We start from the raw sequence: 16654 nt of genomic DNA, 5'->3' as shown, positions 1-16654 counted from the left end.
CATGATATAAGTGTTATACAAGTGAATCGTTTGGCTCACTTTTGAAGGTCCCATCAGGCAGGAGAACATACTTTATCACTCAGGTTAGACTTTGGACTTACTTGCTACAAATTTTCATAGGAAAGTTGCTCTGATGGATGGTTACTTCCTCTGGAGCGTTTATTGTGGTTTCAAACTTTGGCAAAACTGTACAAGAAACAGAAATATTTTTAGATTCATTGCACTCTATATTTATTTGTGATGCTCGATCAAAATGTAATGTGCTTTATTTAAAAACGTTGCCTTTTTCTGCCTGAAAGACCTTCTAAAGTTCCTACCGTTTAGTGTATCACTTATTCCTAATTTGCTGTTCACTTCCTGTTACTAGGAAAGATCCGTCTTTAGAAACCATCAGGCTCAAGATGTAGCACAGTGAATGGAGTGGGAAGGGCAGGTCTCTGCACAGCGTTTGCATGTTTGCACAAAGCTTTAGCTGTCTGTATATGGTACAGGGATAAGTCTGCAGTTTCTCATGGATTAACATGAGTGTAAGGATAGTCTAGGCAGTTCTATCTACTTCTGACTAGCTGCTTGTGTTAGTACTGACCAGATGTTAGTCATAGAAAGGAAAACAGCTTTCCTAGTGTGCTCATATTTCTCTTTTTCTGTGTGAGGAATCTTGTTAGCTGTATCATCTACTATATTACATTCACTTGGTCTTCTCTCTGCTATTTGTTTGCTATTTCACAGTTACTTCTGGCAGAATTACATGTATAGAAATCAGTAGTAGCAATAATGGAAGATCTAAAACATCCAAGAATTACACTGTCATTGTATTGATTTCAATGGTCACCTTGCAATGCTTCATTTCTCCTGTGATGGCGCTGTGGGATAACTGAAAACTTCATAATAAGTTCTACAGATTACAACAGATAGCTGAAGGTTCCAAGTTAAATTTGGGAGACCAGTGAAACCAGAGGAACAAACATAGACTGCTGAAAGTGGACAACCCTTGGAATTATCCAAATCTTTACATTTACATTATGAGGTTTATTCCATTATAGAAACTCAAATCATGTTGGACTCACCAAGCTTGTCTATAGTGACAGTCACATGAGCCATAGAGCCATTTTTAGAAGCTGTGACAGTGTAGTCACCCACACGTGATTCCAGGGACAGATTATAGGACAACTCCAATATCCCGCCTTTTGTTTGAATATTCTGCCACCGTTTTATAATGTTACCCTGGTTATCCTAAAGGCAATCAGAAAATAATTAATATTTAATAGTTGATATATCTTTTTATATTGTACTTTCCCTTTCTGAGTCTCATATAGTATCTAATTTATATACACCATATATGGAGGCTAACGTTAGGATTGTGCAGCAGGTGCGGCCATGATATGGGAGTCGCAGCCTGTTCCACTGCACAGTCCAGCAGTCATAGGGTTAATTCCCTTTGCAGTAGCCGGGCGTGGTCGACTGTCTGACTGGGGTGTCGACCAATGTACGCTCGGGCGTGGGCAGCTGGGCTCTTTACTTGTGACCGCCCCTTCCCTATTTAAGGGGGCTGGTCTGGACACCCGGCACTCTAAGATTATTTCTCAAAACCTAAATGGTGTGTGCGTGCGTGCGTGAGCGTGCGCATGTGTATGAGAATTATTAGGATATATTCTATGGTATCTGTACAACAGTACATCTAGTTACTAAAATAGTGGTGACACACAGGGTCCGATGGACACCATTGAGTATAATGGGGTATGTTGTTGAAACTGAAACTAGTGGAGAAAAAGTCCTCCATGCAGAACTTTTTCCTCCATCAATTTTCAGGTGGACTCTTCAACGAAGACTCACAGAAATATGAATGTAGCCTTAAAGGGGCTCTATCAGCAAAATCATGCTGATAGAGCCCCACATATGCGTGCATAGCCTTTAAAAAGGCTATTCAGGCACTGTAAAAGTTAAATTAAACTACCCCGCCGTTTTAAAATAATAACTTAAAAAAGAATGTGATCTACTTACGGAACGTGCACCCTGGGCGGGCATTCAGGGTGCGCCGTCTTCTTCTTCCCCGCCTCTTCTTCCTCTGACGTCTTCGGGTCCCGTCCTCCTCCGGCGCTTGCTCGTGCACACTGATAAAAAAAAAATAGCCCGAGCGCATGCGCAGTAGCACGCGGCTTCTACTACAGCTACTGCGCATGCGCCCGGGCTATTTTTTTTATCAGTGTCCGCGAGCAAGCACCGGAGAAGGACGGGACCCGAAGACGTCAGAGGAAGAAGAGGCGGGGAAGAAGATGAAGACACACCCAGATGCCCGCCCAGGGTGCACGTTCCGTAAGTAGAGAACATTCTTTTTTAAGTTATTATTTTAAAACGGGGGGGTAGTTTAATATAACATTACCGATGCCTGAATAGCCTTTTTAAAGGCTATTCACGCATATGTGGGGCTCTAGCAGCATGATTTTGCTGATAGAGCCCCTTTAAGTGTCCCATGTGAGTAGAGTGGGGGTGCACATGTGTGCCCACCACTGTACTCAATTTTATGATGTTAATCTGTTTTCCCTTAGTCCTAACAGCAGCACAATATGGGGTATTTCTGCCCCCTGTGCTGATAGGACAAATCTGCTCAAAAGGAAGACGGACTCTCAGCCCAGGAGGCCAACACAGCCCTGGTTGAATGGGCTTTGATGAACTCGGATGGTGTTAACCCAAGCAAAGAAGAAGTTTTCCCTTGGCTCCAAAGCATAAGCTCTGCTGAAGCTCTCAGCAAGGCCAAAACCTGCACAGCGGCTGCGATCTGACAAGGGCAGGCACACCCAGCCCGGTACGGCCACTGCCACAAGGAGGCCTCAGGAGTAAAAGCTCCCAAGGAAAAGAGATGAACAACTGAAGAGGAAAAAACAACTAAAGTAGTTGACCCTCAAAATCCTTTTCGGAAAAAATGGAAGGTCAAAAGATCCTCCCCCCACCCATCCCGCCACACAGGACAGACAAAAACACAAGAGGAGGAGGTCTTTTTTGCGCTCTTATAGGGGTGTTGTCCTGCAATAAATTATTCTACTTAAAAATCCCACCTGTCCTACAAGCACACGGGGGCAGACATACCCCATATTGTGCTACTGTTAGGATAGGAGGGAATACAGAATAGAGTCTTGACCAAGAATTTGTTCCACTTCTCTGTTAACATGGGGGCATAGTGGGCTTTTATCCTATGTAGTCCCATATTACACTTAGACTACATAAAATAGTCCTATGGTTTCCCTTGAGACCAACTTTAATTTCCCTTCCTCTTTTTCATGGTCCCGTGTTTGGCTCCAATTGGCTAAAACAGTAGCCTTCCCCTTTCTGTTTAATGCAATGTTGCTAAAAGACTATTGGTTTCACGGACATGTAGAAAATCCTACGGATGGACAAACAGTCGCGGTGGGATTATTGCTAGTTGGCTTTCATCATCCATTCCTAGGCTTGTTGTTTCTTTAACCAAACTTGAATTATTATAATCGGGCTATATTAGTATATTGTAACTTACCGTAAAGTTAACCCAAGAAAACTGTAAAATAGAAAACAGGCCACGGTTAGCCGTGCATATACATGGTTAATGGCGATGTACACACTTATGATCACAAGGGTGTCTTTCATGCCCGTGTCTCTGTTGTAGGAGCAGAACAAAGAAAACAACTCAAGCGTGGAATCGTGAAGTGACACCGATAACATCTGATGGAACGTTCCGACTATAATGGGGTCCACTGGGGTTCTGACATAGAGGCTGCATATAATGGCGCAGATATACTAATAACTACGGATACCCAAACGCTAGTGTGCACCTGGCATGACTTGGATGTCAGATCTTTGCAGATAGTGGATTAGAACTACTACTGGTTTGTGTACACAGCTCCCCTGCAGAGCTATGTGACTCTATGGTTACAGACGCAATGGTATTTCTCCTATTGTAATGGTTAGGAGGTATTGGGAGCTGTAGACTCACGAGTGCTTAGTCAGAAGAAATACTCACTTACCATTTCATTTTTGGCCATAAGGTCCTCGGTATAGTCCACCGCTCTCATGATCACTGTAGACGACAAAGGTTTTACCATGTTATAGAGATTTAAAGGGGATGTATAAGATTAGGAAAATACATCTATATTCTTCCAGGTACAGGCTACTCTTGTGCATGTGCTATGTCTGGAATTGCAGTTGCAATACCCGACACAGCCAATACCAAGGGGGCGCTGTTGCTGTGTCTTCAGCTCTTACATGTTTCTCCAGGTTGGTACATAGCTCTGTCTGTCTGGACAAACATTTTGCTTCTCATGGGTCGGATGATGACAGACTTTTCCGCTTTCTCCTTTAGACCATCACTTGTAATGTCGACGGATATGGTGGCGATCTCATCTTTACCATTCACGGGTGGAGGAACCTAAGAAGAGAACATATATCATTTTATATCGGTCAGGACTGAGTATATTGCCTCCGATATGGGGAAATCTGACGGTAATATAATGGAGGAATATTTTGGAACACCATTTGATGTTAGTAATGCTTCATCTTATTTTATAATAAATAAAAAGATACATTTTTTGTATTTTGTATACTATTCTATCTGTATCAGGGAGTTGATAACATACAATACATGATGTACATGATCTACGACTTGTTCAGGCTTCATATCATGGGGAAAGGAAGAGCTGAGTTGTCTTCATCAACTATTATGGAGTCGTTCTGTTTGGGGATCACTCCTTTTTGCTGATCCTTAAGGTTACGCCATCAATAAGAGACCACTGATGGTCCCAAGACAGAGAACCCACAGATCAGCTATTTAAATGGTCAGTGGCACATACACAAACACCGTGATCTCTACACCATTCCCTTCTTCTTATAGTGCCCATACAATTGCAACTTTGTCCTATTGTTTTCTATGGTACGATGCTGTAAGTGAATAGGATGGCTGCTATGATGGTGTGAGATATAAACAGTACCCAGACGATCAGCTGATCAGCAGGGGTCTTGGGTGCCAGACCCCCAGTGGTAGCTTATTGTGAGCTATCCTAAGGAACTATCATCGATAAAAAAGGATTTGGAAACTATAGGCAGTAACGTGGGATATTAAAAACAAAGAAACAAAAAACCCACAAAAATACTAAAAAATGTTAAACATATAAACTTAATTTATGCAACAGTTTGATTTTGCTATTTGCAACGTAAGGGGATTGTCCAGCCTTTTGATCCTAGGGAAGGTCATCAGTATCAGAACAGTGAGGGTCGGAGACCTGGCACCCCCAATGACCATTCCTGATGGTGTTGAGGAATAAAATGTCTTACGATTTAGGATCTAATATTTAGAAGTGGACTCAATGTTCGGAGATCTGATCTAATATATTGCATTACCTGGAGGGTGTTACATTGTATCTGCTCATCTCCTTCATTGATGTGAGTTGTGAATAGAGAAGACGTCTGAGCGGTTAGAGATATGACCATCTTAGTATTAGGATCAGGTAAGAAGACGTAGACACAGACAGTCTGGTTGGAGGGATAGGGCAGAACGGCCGGAGATACCACCAAGTATTTCCTGGTAGAAGATGAAGACGAGGATTGACAGTGTTACAGATTCTACCCCAAATACTTGGTAAGACTTGTAACAGTCTCTATTATATCACCAATAGTTAGCTTTAGCTTTTTTGCACTGAAATTATTTAGAAATGACTATGGAAATATTATATGGATAATGTGAATAATACAATAAATATATTACATAGCAATAATAGCAAAGATACTAAGATTATAAATATAATAATAAATATTAAAGGGAACCTGTCACCAGACCCAGCATATCACCCTAGCCCTGCAGATAGATAGGTTAGTGTCACCAGATCCCAGTATATCCCCCCAGCCCTGCAGATAGATAGGTTACTGTCACCAGAACCAGCATATCACCCCAGCCCTGCAGATAGGTAGGTTAGTGTCACCAGACCCCAGCATATCACCCTAGCCCTGCAGATAGATAGGTTAGTGTCACCAGATCCCAGTATATCCCCCCAGCCCTGCAGATAGATAGGTTAGTGTCACCAGACCCAGCATATCACCCCAGCCCTGCAGATAGGTTACTGTCACTAGAACCAGCATATCACCCCAGCCCTGCAGATAGATAGGTTAGTGTTATCAGAACCATCCTATCACCCCAGCCCTGAAGATAGATAGGTTAGTGTCACCAGAACCAGCATATCACCCCAGCCCTGAAGATAGATAGGTTACTGTCACCAGACCCAGCATATCACCCCAGCCCTGCAGATAGATAGGTTAGTGTCACCAGAACCAGCATATCACCCCAGTCCTGCAGATAGATAGGTTAGTGTCACCAGACCCAGCATATCACCCCAGTCCTGCAGATAGATAGGTTACTGTCACCAGACCCAGCATATCACCCCATCCCTGCAGATAGGTTAATGTCACCAGAACCCAACATATCAACCCAACCCTGCAGATAGATAGGTTAGTGTCACCAGAACCAGCATATCACCCCAGCCCTGCAGATAGATAGGTTAGTGTCACCAGAACCAGCATATCACCCCAGCACTGCAGATAGATAGGTTAGTGTCACCAGACCCAGCATATCACCCCAGCCCTGCAGATACATAGGTTAGGGTCACCAGAACCAGCATATCACCACAGCCCTGCAGATAGATAGGTTAGTGTCACCAGAACCAGCATATCACCCCAGCCCTGCAGATAGATAGGTTAGTGTCACCAGAACCAGCATATCACCCCAGCACTGCAGATAGATAGGTTAGTGTCACCAGAACCAGCATATCACCCCAGCACTGCAGATAGATAGGTTAGTGTCACCAGACCCAACATATCACCCCAGTCCTGCAGATAGATAGGTTAGTGTCACCAGAACCAGCATATCACCCCAGCCCTGCAGATAGATAGGTTAGTGTCACCAGACCCAGCATATCACCCCAGTCCTGCAGATAGATAGGTTAGTGTCACCAGAACCAGCATATCACCCCAGTCCTGCAGATAGATAGGTTAGTGTCACCAGACCCAGCATATCACCCCAGCCCTGCAGATAGATAGGTTACTGTCACCAGACCCAGCATATCACCCCAGCCCTGCAGATAGATAGGTTAGTGTCACCAGAACCAGCATATCACCCCAGCCCTGCAGATAGATAGGTTAGTGTCACCAGAACCAGCATATCACCCCAGCACTGCAGATAGATAGGTTAGTGTCACCAGACCCAGCATATCACCCCAGTCCTGCAGATAGATAGGTTACTGTCACCAGAACCCAGAATATCACCCCAGCCCTGCAGATACATAGGTTAGGGTCACCAGAACCAGCATATCACCACAGCCCTGCAGATAGATAGGTTAGTGTCACCAGAACCATCCTATCACCCCAGCCCTGCAGATAGATAGGTTAGTGTCACCAGACCCAGCATATCACCCCAGCCCTGCAGATAGATATGTTAGTGTCACCAGAACCAGCATATCACCCCAGCCCTGCAGATAGATAGGTTAGTGTCACCTGAACCAGCATATCACCCCAGCACTGCAGATAGATAGGTTAGTGTCACCAGAACCAGCATATCACCCCAGCACTGCAGATAGATAGGTTAGTGTCACCAGACTCAGTATATCACCCCAGCCCTGCAGATAGATAGGTTAGTGTCACCAGAACCAGCATATCACCCCAGTCCTGCAGATAGATAGGTTAGTGTCACCAGAACCATCATATCACCCCAGCCCTGCAGATAGATAGGTTACTGTCACCAGACCCAGCATATCACCCCAGTCCTGCAGATAGATAGGTTAGTGTCACCAGAACCATCATATCACCCCAGCCCTGCAGATAGATAGGTTACTGTCACCAGAACTAGCATATCACCCCAGTCCTGCAGATAGATAGGTTAGTGTCACCAGAACCAGCATATCACCCCATCCCTGCAGATAGATAGGTTAGTGTCACCAGACCCAGCAGATCACCCCACCCATGCAGATAGGTTACTGTCACCAGATCCAGCATATCACCCCACCCGTGCAGATAGGTTACAGTCATGTGAATACGTTTTTTCCCATTGTGACTCTATACCTCTGTTGTCACGAGTGAAAATATGCAAATTAGAAACAGTATTATTCTATTATAAGAATGTGATACAGGTAAATGGATGACTTACATTTTACTTTCCTGTCCGGCTGCCAGGCCAATAGTCAGGATAGCCAGCAGGAGTCTTCTCACGCTGAGGGTTTCCTCCATTCCTGCCCTGTAGATCCTCTGCCCTGAGTGTTATGTGCTCGGCTCCTTCTTGTGCCGCTATAAGAGCCGTCTCTCTACCTCGCTGTGTCTTCTCCTTGTCTGCTCTGCCAGATTTTTATAGTCTTTTAAGAGGAAATTCTAAGTACTTGTGAACTTACTTTCCTTTTCCCCTTCGCCATTCCAAGAACCCCTGAGGATACTTACATGGCAGCCGGCACAATGACACATTGTATGACAACACATCACAATGGAATTGTAGCCAATGGCTCCGGAGTAATAACAATGGTGGACCAGAGGTAATATCTGGCTGCGGACCATTAATAGACGTAATGGCAATGACACGGGGTCAGGATAGATGATTTATTGTATACACTGTATAGTGCCTATTATTCTGCTTTATAGGATTGTTCATTTTACACAATCCCCTTTTGTTAGGTGGCTATAAACTAACCTAAGCTTATGCTCTGCTGAGACCCCTATTTATACTATATAGCGCCACCACAGGAGAGATTAAGAGTTACCATTCCAATTAAAAGGTTGTCCATCTGATACTATACCTGTATGTGCAGGGGGCTCTACAGCGAGGGCTGGGGATCTTGCCCTATCTTAATACTATGATCACCATTTATTGTTATAACAAGGGTCCATACATTCGCTGGGACCCCCAGAAGTGTAAAAAAGATGCCCAATAGGTAAATGACTGCCACAGTCCTCAGATATCACTCCATCCACTTTATTGTTGTTGATCTGTGCAAGTTCCATAGAAGTAAATGTTTGGAGGAATGGTAAAGTCTGCGCACCTACGCTCCTTCTTCGCAGGGCAACCCCTTTAACTTTATCTGGATACCCGTAGCCTTTATCTGGTTGGCCCTCTCTCATAACCCTGCAAGGACCTACCTGTATGACCTGCGGGGTCCTAAATGATTAGGTTAGGAAGCCACATTCCTAATGTCAATGTATCAGCCCCTGTTACAGGGGACATCAGTAGAAAAACAAGTATGGCTACCAGAAGAACAACATTTCTTATTCTTAATCAAGTTGTGCAATCCCATTAGCATGTTCGGTGCTTTAAGAAAAGTCACCACTAGATGGAAACACAACACAATTCCAACGTACAACCGGGAGCAATAGCATTAAGTGACTGTACAGACATTGCATGATTGCAGCCGAGAGCTGTTTACTGATGTCCATAATATAACATGGGTTCTGTTCAGCTATAGCCAGAACAGAACCGGTTCACCATGATCAGGTCACTTTGTACAGTCAATGAGGTCTCTAAGGATCAATTGTTGTCCATCATTGACCATTTTTCCGATCCTCAGGATTTCAATGAAAGAATTTACTCTTTTTCTAGAAACAGTGCCACATCTGTGTCTATGGCCGTGTCTGGTATTACAGCTTAGTCCCATTCTTTGCACTAAGAGAATAGAACAAAATTAATTTGCCTCTTTACACAACCAAAGTAAATACATAGGAAGTTCTTATACTTCTCCCTTCTGCTCAATCCACTCCTGGCTGTGGCACAAGAAAAAAGCTGCATTTCCGCAACGTGGGGTCTCAACCCTAGACAATATTAGTAACTTAAGTCCAACTGTTTGTTAGGATCGGGTCCCGCAGGCTTCCTGTCCAGGAAATAGCACCACCTGTGGGCCAATCCAACCCTCGCCCTCGGCATCGTGCAGTGAGGTGTCTGGAATCTAAGTCCAGCTTTCGGCCCACTGAGCATGCTTGGACTTTTTGGAGCCACTCAGAGGCTAAGTCCTATTCTTACCCTACTGAGCATGCTCAGACCTTTTGGAGCCGCTCAGAGGCTAAGTCCCATGTTGCCCATACTGAGCATGATCGGTGAGGTCATGGCCACCGCCCTGTTGGGCGGGGACTAGCCTTTATATAGTGTGAGCCGACGCCCACCCGGTGCTCACACTTTGACTACAAATACTTGAGACAGGAGGTCAGGGCTAGGTTCCTGTTAATGGCAGGTTGTCAGTTGTAGGGATCTAGTTAGGATTCCTTGGCTGTACCTGGGGGAATCCTATTGTACTGTCCATTTGTAATGTGGCTCCAAGCCATTGTGGAGTCCCTTGTGTTGCTGACAGGGGTGACCCTTGGCGGCCTTTCCTGTGAAGCAGGTGCTTGAGTCTAGCTCTCTGCTGAAGGTTTGCAGATCTCTTTTGCTAGGCCTCAATTGGCTTCATCCCGCAGGTATACGCAGGTCTACTTTCCCAGTGAAGTTAACTGGTGAGAGTTTGTTTCAGTCAGTTCACACCAGAACCGCACAAACACCACAGCCAGTGCCGTTAACTGGTAGTGCGCATTCAGACATACGGCTGCCCACCTGGGCCTGTGGACCTCACTGCAGGGTTCTGCAGTCTAGCGGTACCGTCTTGGTTAAAAATTATTATTTTTCATATATATAGACAGAACCGTAACACTGTTTCAAAATGGCTACTAAACTACTCTCAAGTATCCGTATTATCTATAGTGTTTAGCTCTTTCATTACCTTCTAGAACTATCAATCCTCAATATTCATCCCAGTAGTAGTTGGGCATTTAAATATGGCGGCCGTTCAGGAGAACCTGATCACAGGCATTAACCCCTCTAGGATGCCTCAGTCCATTTCCCAATGGAGCATGGGTACCACCATTTTGGAGTGGATCACCAACCCTAGGAGTAAGATCTGGGGCCAGTGATCGCTTACTATGACTACTGGGAGTCTATTGAAGGCCCCTAGGCTACAACAGCCTGTCATATAACCGTAACAGCTTTACATTGCTTTGTAAATGTACTGTATGCCACAACGCATTGCAGAAACCAGAATACGACGAAGCCCAGAAGTAGGTTAAAGATGCCTCCAGGGTGTTGGCCTCAGGTCAAGTTCCTTTACGTTTCCATTGTTCGCAGTCTTGGTTGGTGTTTGCGTTGGCATCAGACTCCTTTCTCAGACCTTCCTGTATTGATCACATTTCTATTCTATACACAGAAGCTCGAAAGGTTCTTTCTGACACAATGGCTGATGATTTTTTTGCAATATCGCGGGTCTGAGATCTATCAGACCCACATGTAGTCCTGTACAAAGGCAAAAAGTAAAATTAGATTATGGGAACCTGAATAACACAAAACATTGTCTGAATTGTTACAGACAGGGAAATCGAAATGGATGATTTGTTATGAAATCAACGGACACAAAATTTTGGTCAATTTTAGATAAAACGTTATGTAATGGCAGACATCAACTTCACCTTCTGCTTAGCCATGACATTGTACATGATAACCTTCACCTATAACTCAGTGAGAATAAGAATATGAGTTTATGGGGTGACCTTGTGGGAAGTAGGACACTTGTGATAGTGCCAAGGTGGAGAATGGTGCACGTGACAATCGTGTCCACATAGAAGAGAATCTGTATCGCCAATGCTGGAGGGCGATATTGTCTATTGTATATTCTAGATACAAAACATCTTCTAAGTATCTGATGATTGAAACCATTTCCGCATGTTCTTGTCTCAGTTTCTCTCATTGACGAGGGCCAACTAAGGTTTCTGCTACTCGCTGCCGCTGCTATTGTGTCAGGGTCACGTGTGGCTATAATCCAGGCCACGTGTATCCATTCATGTGAGATATCTTGTATGGAGGAAGCGTCTTGTCTGCCAGTAGCCTCGGGAATCTTCCTCCAACAGTTCAATAGTTTGTCACATCTAATGATGGATTCCTGCAATTAGTTTAAGGACTAATAATAAAGACGTCATTCTCATTGGATGCAATAAGGACGCATATAGACCATGCATTTAGACGAGGAGCAAAATGGCCGAGAAATTGGATATTTGTTCTGTCTTGCGCCCAAGGGGTGCCCGTTTTCATGGATCTCTCAGACATTTGAGTGTATGGAGGGATCCATAAAAACAGACAAAACTAGTACAAGATGTTTGTGACCATCCGTCATCTGAACAGGAGCCATTTACATGAATGAATATTAACACCGCCATGTGACGGCCATTAAAGAAACGGCCGATTAGAACATTTGTGTCACTATCGATCGGGTAAGGGCAAAGTCTTAGAGCTTAACTATCAAATAAACGGATTGATAAGATGTCGTATAGAAGACTTCACACATACCAGAGTCTTGTGTTTATTGTCTTTTCAACTAGAATTTTCCTTTCCCCCTCTGGAGGGTATTTAATCCCATATAATGCTCCTTAATGCCCCCCTTCACAGTCTAAAGCTCCTTAGTACTCACCACACAGTATAATGCCACGTTAGTGCCCCTTCCACAGTGTTATGGCACATTAGTGTCACAGCCTCATTATGATGATACCTTGGTGCCCCCACAAAGTAAAAAGTGTCCTAGTGCCCCCTGCACAGTATAAAGCTCCATTGTGCCACCGCACAGTATAAAGTCATTAAACAGTATAATGCCATGTTAGACCTCCCATAAAGTATAATGAACCTTAGTGCCCCCCATACACTGTAATGCTTATTAGTACCCCTACACACAGTATATAGCTCCTTAGTGCCTGTCACAGTATAATGCCACATTAGTGCCCTTCACGCAGTATAATGCCACGGAAATGCAGTATAATACCATGTTACTGCTCCTACACTGTATACAGTATTCCCACATTTGTGCCCCCACAAAGTATAATGCCACGTCAATGCTCCTGTAAAGTATAATGTTCCTTAGTTTCCAGTATAATGCCACGTTAGTATAACGCCATGCTAGTGCCCCCACAAAGTATAATGCCCTATAGCGCTTCCCACACAGTATCTTGTTAGTTTTCCCACAAAATATGATGCACCTTGCTAACCCCCTACAGTATAATGTACCTTAGTGCCCTCCATGTGATATCATGCCATGGTAATGCCCCCATACTATATAATTCCACATTAGTGCCCCGACACAGTATAATGCCTTAATGCCTTTCCTATACAGTCTAATTCTCCTTAATGTCCTCTTGCACAGTATTATCCCACATTATTGCCCCCTCCACATAGAATAATGCTATGATAGTGCCCCCCAAATAGTATAATGCCCCCCCTGTGTAATGCTTACTTTCACCTGTGGAGGCACTGCAGGGACAGTGAACAGTCACAATCAGGTTTACGCACCAATGACACCTGATCATTGAAGGTCCCAGCAGGAGGTCCCACTATGTTCAGCTTTCCATCCTGGGATTCTGCTTAGGCTGGTCTTTACTGCCCTTATTCTGTATTTAAATCCATAGAAGTGGCTTGTTGGCTCCCCAATAACAACCCGCACCCGGGGCACATGTCCTGCTGCACCCCCCACTCCAGTTCTGCTCCACTACAGTATATTTTAATATCTTTTACTTTTTAATTACTTTTCCCCATCAATATTCTTTATTAGAGTAAACACAGTACACTCTATACATGTTTGCAAAGCTTTATTTGATTTTTCGATATGACATTACATGATCGCTCAGATGTTGGGATTTGGAGTCGCTTTTAGTGCTTTCACATTGCCTCTGCTACAATAGTATCATCAAAATATTTTATATATATATATATATATATATATATATATATATATATTAATAATTAATTAATTATTAATTAATATTAATACAAATATACATACATTTTAAATTATTTATTAAATATTTTATGATGAAGTTAAAAATCAGTCATTTCCTTGTAACAGAGTTGATTAGAAGTTTTATAACTGACTGAAAGGTCATTGATACCGAAAAATAATTAACAATATTAAATAAATAATTAATTATAATATTATTATTGCCATATATATTAAATGAAGAAACTCTCAGACAACTCTGCTTGATGTATAATCTCCAACTATTCCACAATTTCCCATATCAAGACCTAGAAAGACGAGAAAAATACATTAGAATGAATTAATAGAAAGTATCTTAGACAATGTGGATGGGACCGTCATGGGGGCAAACATCAGCCCTGGAATTACGATCGTAGCCATCACGCTATAAGGCATTCCCTATAGAATTGAGTGCTGTATAACAATTGGAAATATGGCATTTCTTTGACAGATGAGATGAAATGGTCTTACCTTATGCACAAGGGTTCTTATAAGCCATTTCAATACGTCGTGCTGTGTACAGAGGTGTAAGAAATGTGAGTAAGACTGAGATCCACCATAACATATCAATGTCTTGGGTTACTTTCGGTAAGTACACTGACAACAGACAGATATATTCAGAGCTCCATTCTTATGGACCATCGTAAAGGCCATGGCTACCAACTATTCATCAAGAAATGGTTCAGCTTAGGAATTAGGTGATCAATATCAGATTGGTGGGAAGGACAACACCCGGCTCCTTCAGTGATCTTGTACCAAAGTGCTTCAGGACCAGGCACCGCTCCGTACATTGTGTAGTGGGCATGTCTGGTTATTGCAGCTCAGCCACATTCACTTGATGGTACCGTGAACCCCTAAATCAGCTCAAAGATGGGGAGCCAGGAGTTGGAAGTCCAATGATCCGACATTGATGACCTAGTCTAAGGTTATGCTTATTAATGTTAAAGTTCCAGAAAACTCCTTTATGTAGATATCCTGAATGATATAGAAATGGAGAAAAATCTAGAAGAAAGGGAACCACTGGGGGCCATAACCATTAACTTGAGAACATAAAATCCATAGATCCCTGATAATATAGTTCTACAGCCCATGTGGCTGTCACAAAGGTGAGAAGGTATCTAGAAAAAAAGCTCCATGATCAGGTTCCATTCCCATGCTGGTCCTAGTATACAGTAAGATCCAAAAACTTGACCTGATCTTCACTTAAAAGACTAGATGTCCATTTCAGCCACAGACCTGGTCATATTATACATGGTTGTTAATGGTGGCTCCATTCCAAACTATTCAACCAGAAGATGCACCTTCATATTCTACGTAGTTTGGCTATGACAGTTGGTCTTTTTATGGCCATTTGAGACATCTCTGGGGGCTTTAGATAACAATTACCAATAATCGTAAGGTTTCTATTGATGACTATTTACTTACAGGGCTCATAATAATCCATCACAAATACCATGGCTGGTTGCAAGTTTTGCACTTCACTTTGCTGCTTGACTTCCAGGGATATCTGCATCGGTGTGGAGTCGATCTAAAGTACAATAGAAGACAAGAAGGTAAAGGTTTTTGTCATCTCACCATTTTTGAGGCTTCCTCCTTGTTGGTAGTTTTTATCTACAGGGGTTGAAAATATCTATTGACTGACTTTAAAGTATTGGACCAACTTTCAAAGTTACAAGATGATTGATGGGGGTCTCTGCTCTGGGACTCCAACCAATTGTGAGAGCGGGAGTCTTTTGTCCCCAGATCTTTGAAGTGGTTGCTCACGGATGTTGTCTTTGCACTTATCTTATGCATGACTTACCGTCCATTCATACAGGGAAAACAGAACCCCTACTCTCATGAATGATGGGGGTCCAAGTTGTGGATAGGTCACTTGATCCAACCCCTTTTAAAGTGGGTTTATGCGCTTATCAATTGATGACCTATCTATTGGACATCAGGTGTTTGAAGAGACCTCTTCAGTACTTAGCCAGCACAGTGCCACACATTCTATAGTGACCATACTTGGTATTACAGCTCAACTACATTGAATGGAAATGGATTGTGAATGGACCATGTGACCGATGAAAGTCACCTGCCCTGTGAAGTGGAAGCGCGGCTACTGCTTTAAATAGTTGACTTGTGGGGGCTATGGGTATCCGAGCTCTGCTGAACTTTCATCGATTATCTATTCTGCGATTTCCATGGTTCCAAGACTTTTCTTTCTTGGTTTTAAAATTTCTACAATGGGGAGTGTGTAGTATTACTTTCTGAGTGCATCATGAGGACTTGAGTGGAGATGAGGTAGCAACGTAATACGCATTTACCTTCTCCATATAGATTGTGATCCCCGTTGGGTCACGTTCCACTTTCTTCACTTTGTCATAACTTAAAACCTGGGAGGGTAAAGCAGGAAAAATTCAAGATTAGTATTAAAGAAGGTAACCTCTACTGATATATAAATCTAAACATGGCAACCTTTGTCCCTTTGAACTTATGAGGAAATAAAGACATCATAGAGGGCAATTCTCTAACTTAGGTCCCCTAAGGGCGTAGGCATGGGTAGACCTGAGCTGTCCATGTGTTACAGGGATGGCCATTTATTGCTATGGCCGCCATATAACACTGCAAGCAGGCACAACTCCAATCTAAAGGGGTTGTTTGGGATGTGAGAAAATTTCACCAGCAACACAGATGGGGAATCTTTACTGTAAGAACAGTGACACTATGGAAGTCACTGTCCAAGGAAGTGGTGAAGGTGGATTCATTGTGCAAGTTCAAAGAAGGTCCAGAAGAGAACTGAAAAATATTACGGGTTATGGGTTCTAGATTTTGTTAAGGACACATTGATCCAGGCTTTTATACTGATGGCG

General features: G+C 43.1%; 2 protein-coding genes across 2 annotated transcripts in view; both read right to left on the bottom strand.

Moving 5' to 3' along the window:
- LOC142219125 (alpha-2-macroglobulin-like protein 1) overlaps nt 1–8235 on the bottom strand; it is a 40124-nt gene extending 31889 nt beyond the window's left edge. The window contains exons 1-7 of the mRNA XM_075288090.1: nt 8156–8235; nt 5365–5545; nt 4234–4396; nt 3996–4048; nt 3509–3529; nt 1068–1233; nt 102–186 (exon numbers count right to left, since the gene is read on the bottom strand). Coding sequence (XP_075144191.1) covers nt 102–186; nt 1068–1233; nt 3509–3529; nt 3996–4048; nt 4234–4396; nt 5365–5545; nt 8156–8235 — 749 coding nt within the window. The remainder of the gene's footprint in view (nt 1–101; nt 187–1067; nt 1234–3508; nt 3530–3995; nt 4049–4233; nt 4397–5364; nt 5546–8155) is intronic.
- Nucleotides 8236–13985: 5750 nt separating this feature from the next.
- LOC142183588 (alpha-2-macroglobulin-like protein 1) overlaps nt 13986–16654 on the bottom strand; it is a 31374-nt gene continuing 28705 nt past the window's right edge. The window contains exons 33-36 of the mRNA XM_075258720.1: nt 16109–16177; nt 15228–15330; nt 14274–14315; nt 13986–14071 (exon numbers count right to left, since the gene is read on the bottom strand). Of these exons, the coding sequence (XP_075114821.1) occupies nt 14275–14315; nt 15228–15330; nt 16109–16177 (213 nt within the window). The 3' untranslated portion in view covers nt 13986–14071; nt 14274. The remainder of the gene's footprint in view (nt 14072–14273; nt 14316–15227; nt 15331–16108; nt 16178–16654) is intronic.

Source organism: Leptodactylus fuscus, chromosome 10, assembly GCF_031893055.1.
Source record: "Leptodactylus fuscus isolate aLepFus1 chromosome 10, aLepFus1.hap2, whole genome shotgun sequence".
Classification (NCBI taxonomy): domain Eukaryota; kingdom Metazoa; phylum Chordata; class Amphibia; order Anura; family Leptodactylidae; genus Leptodactylus; species Leptodactylus fuscus.
Note: the sequence above shows the minus strand (reverse complement) of the source record. Positions and strands in the feature narration are given on the sequence as shown.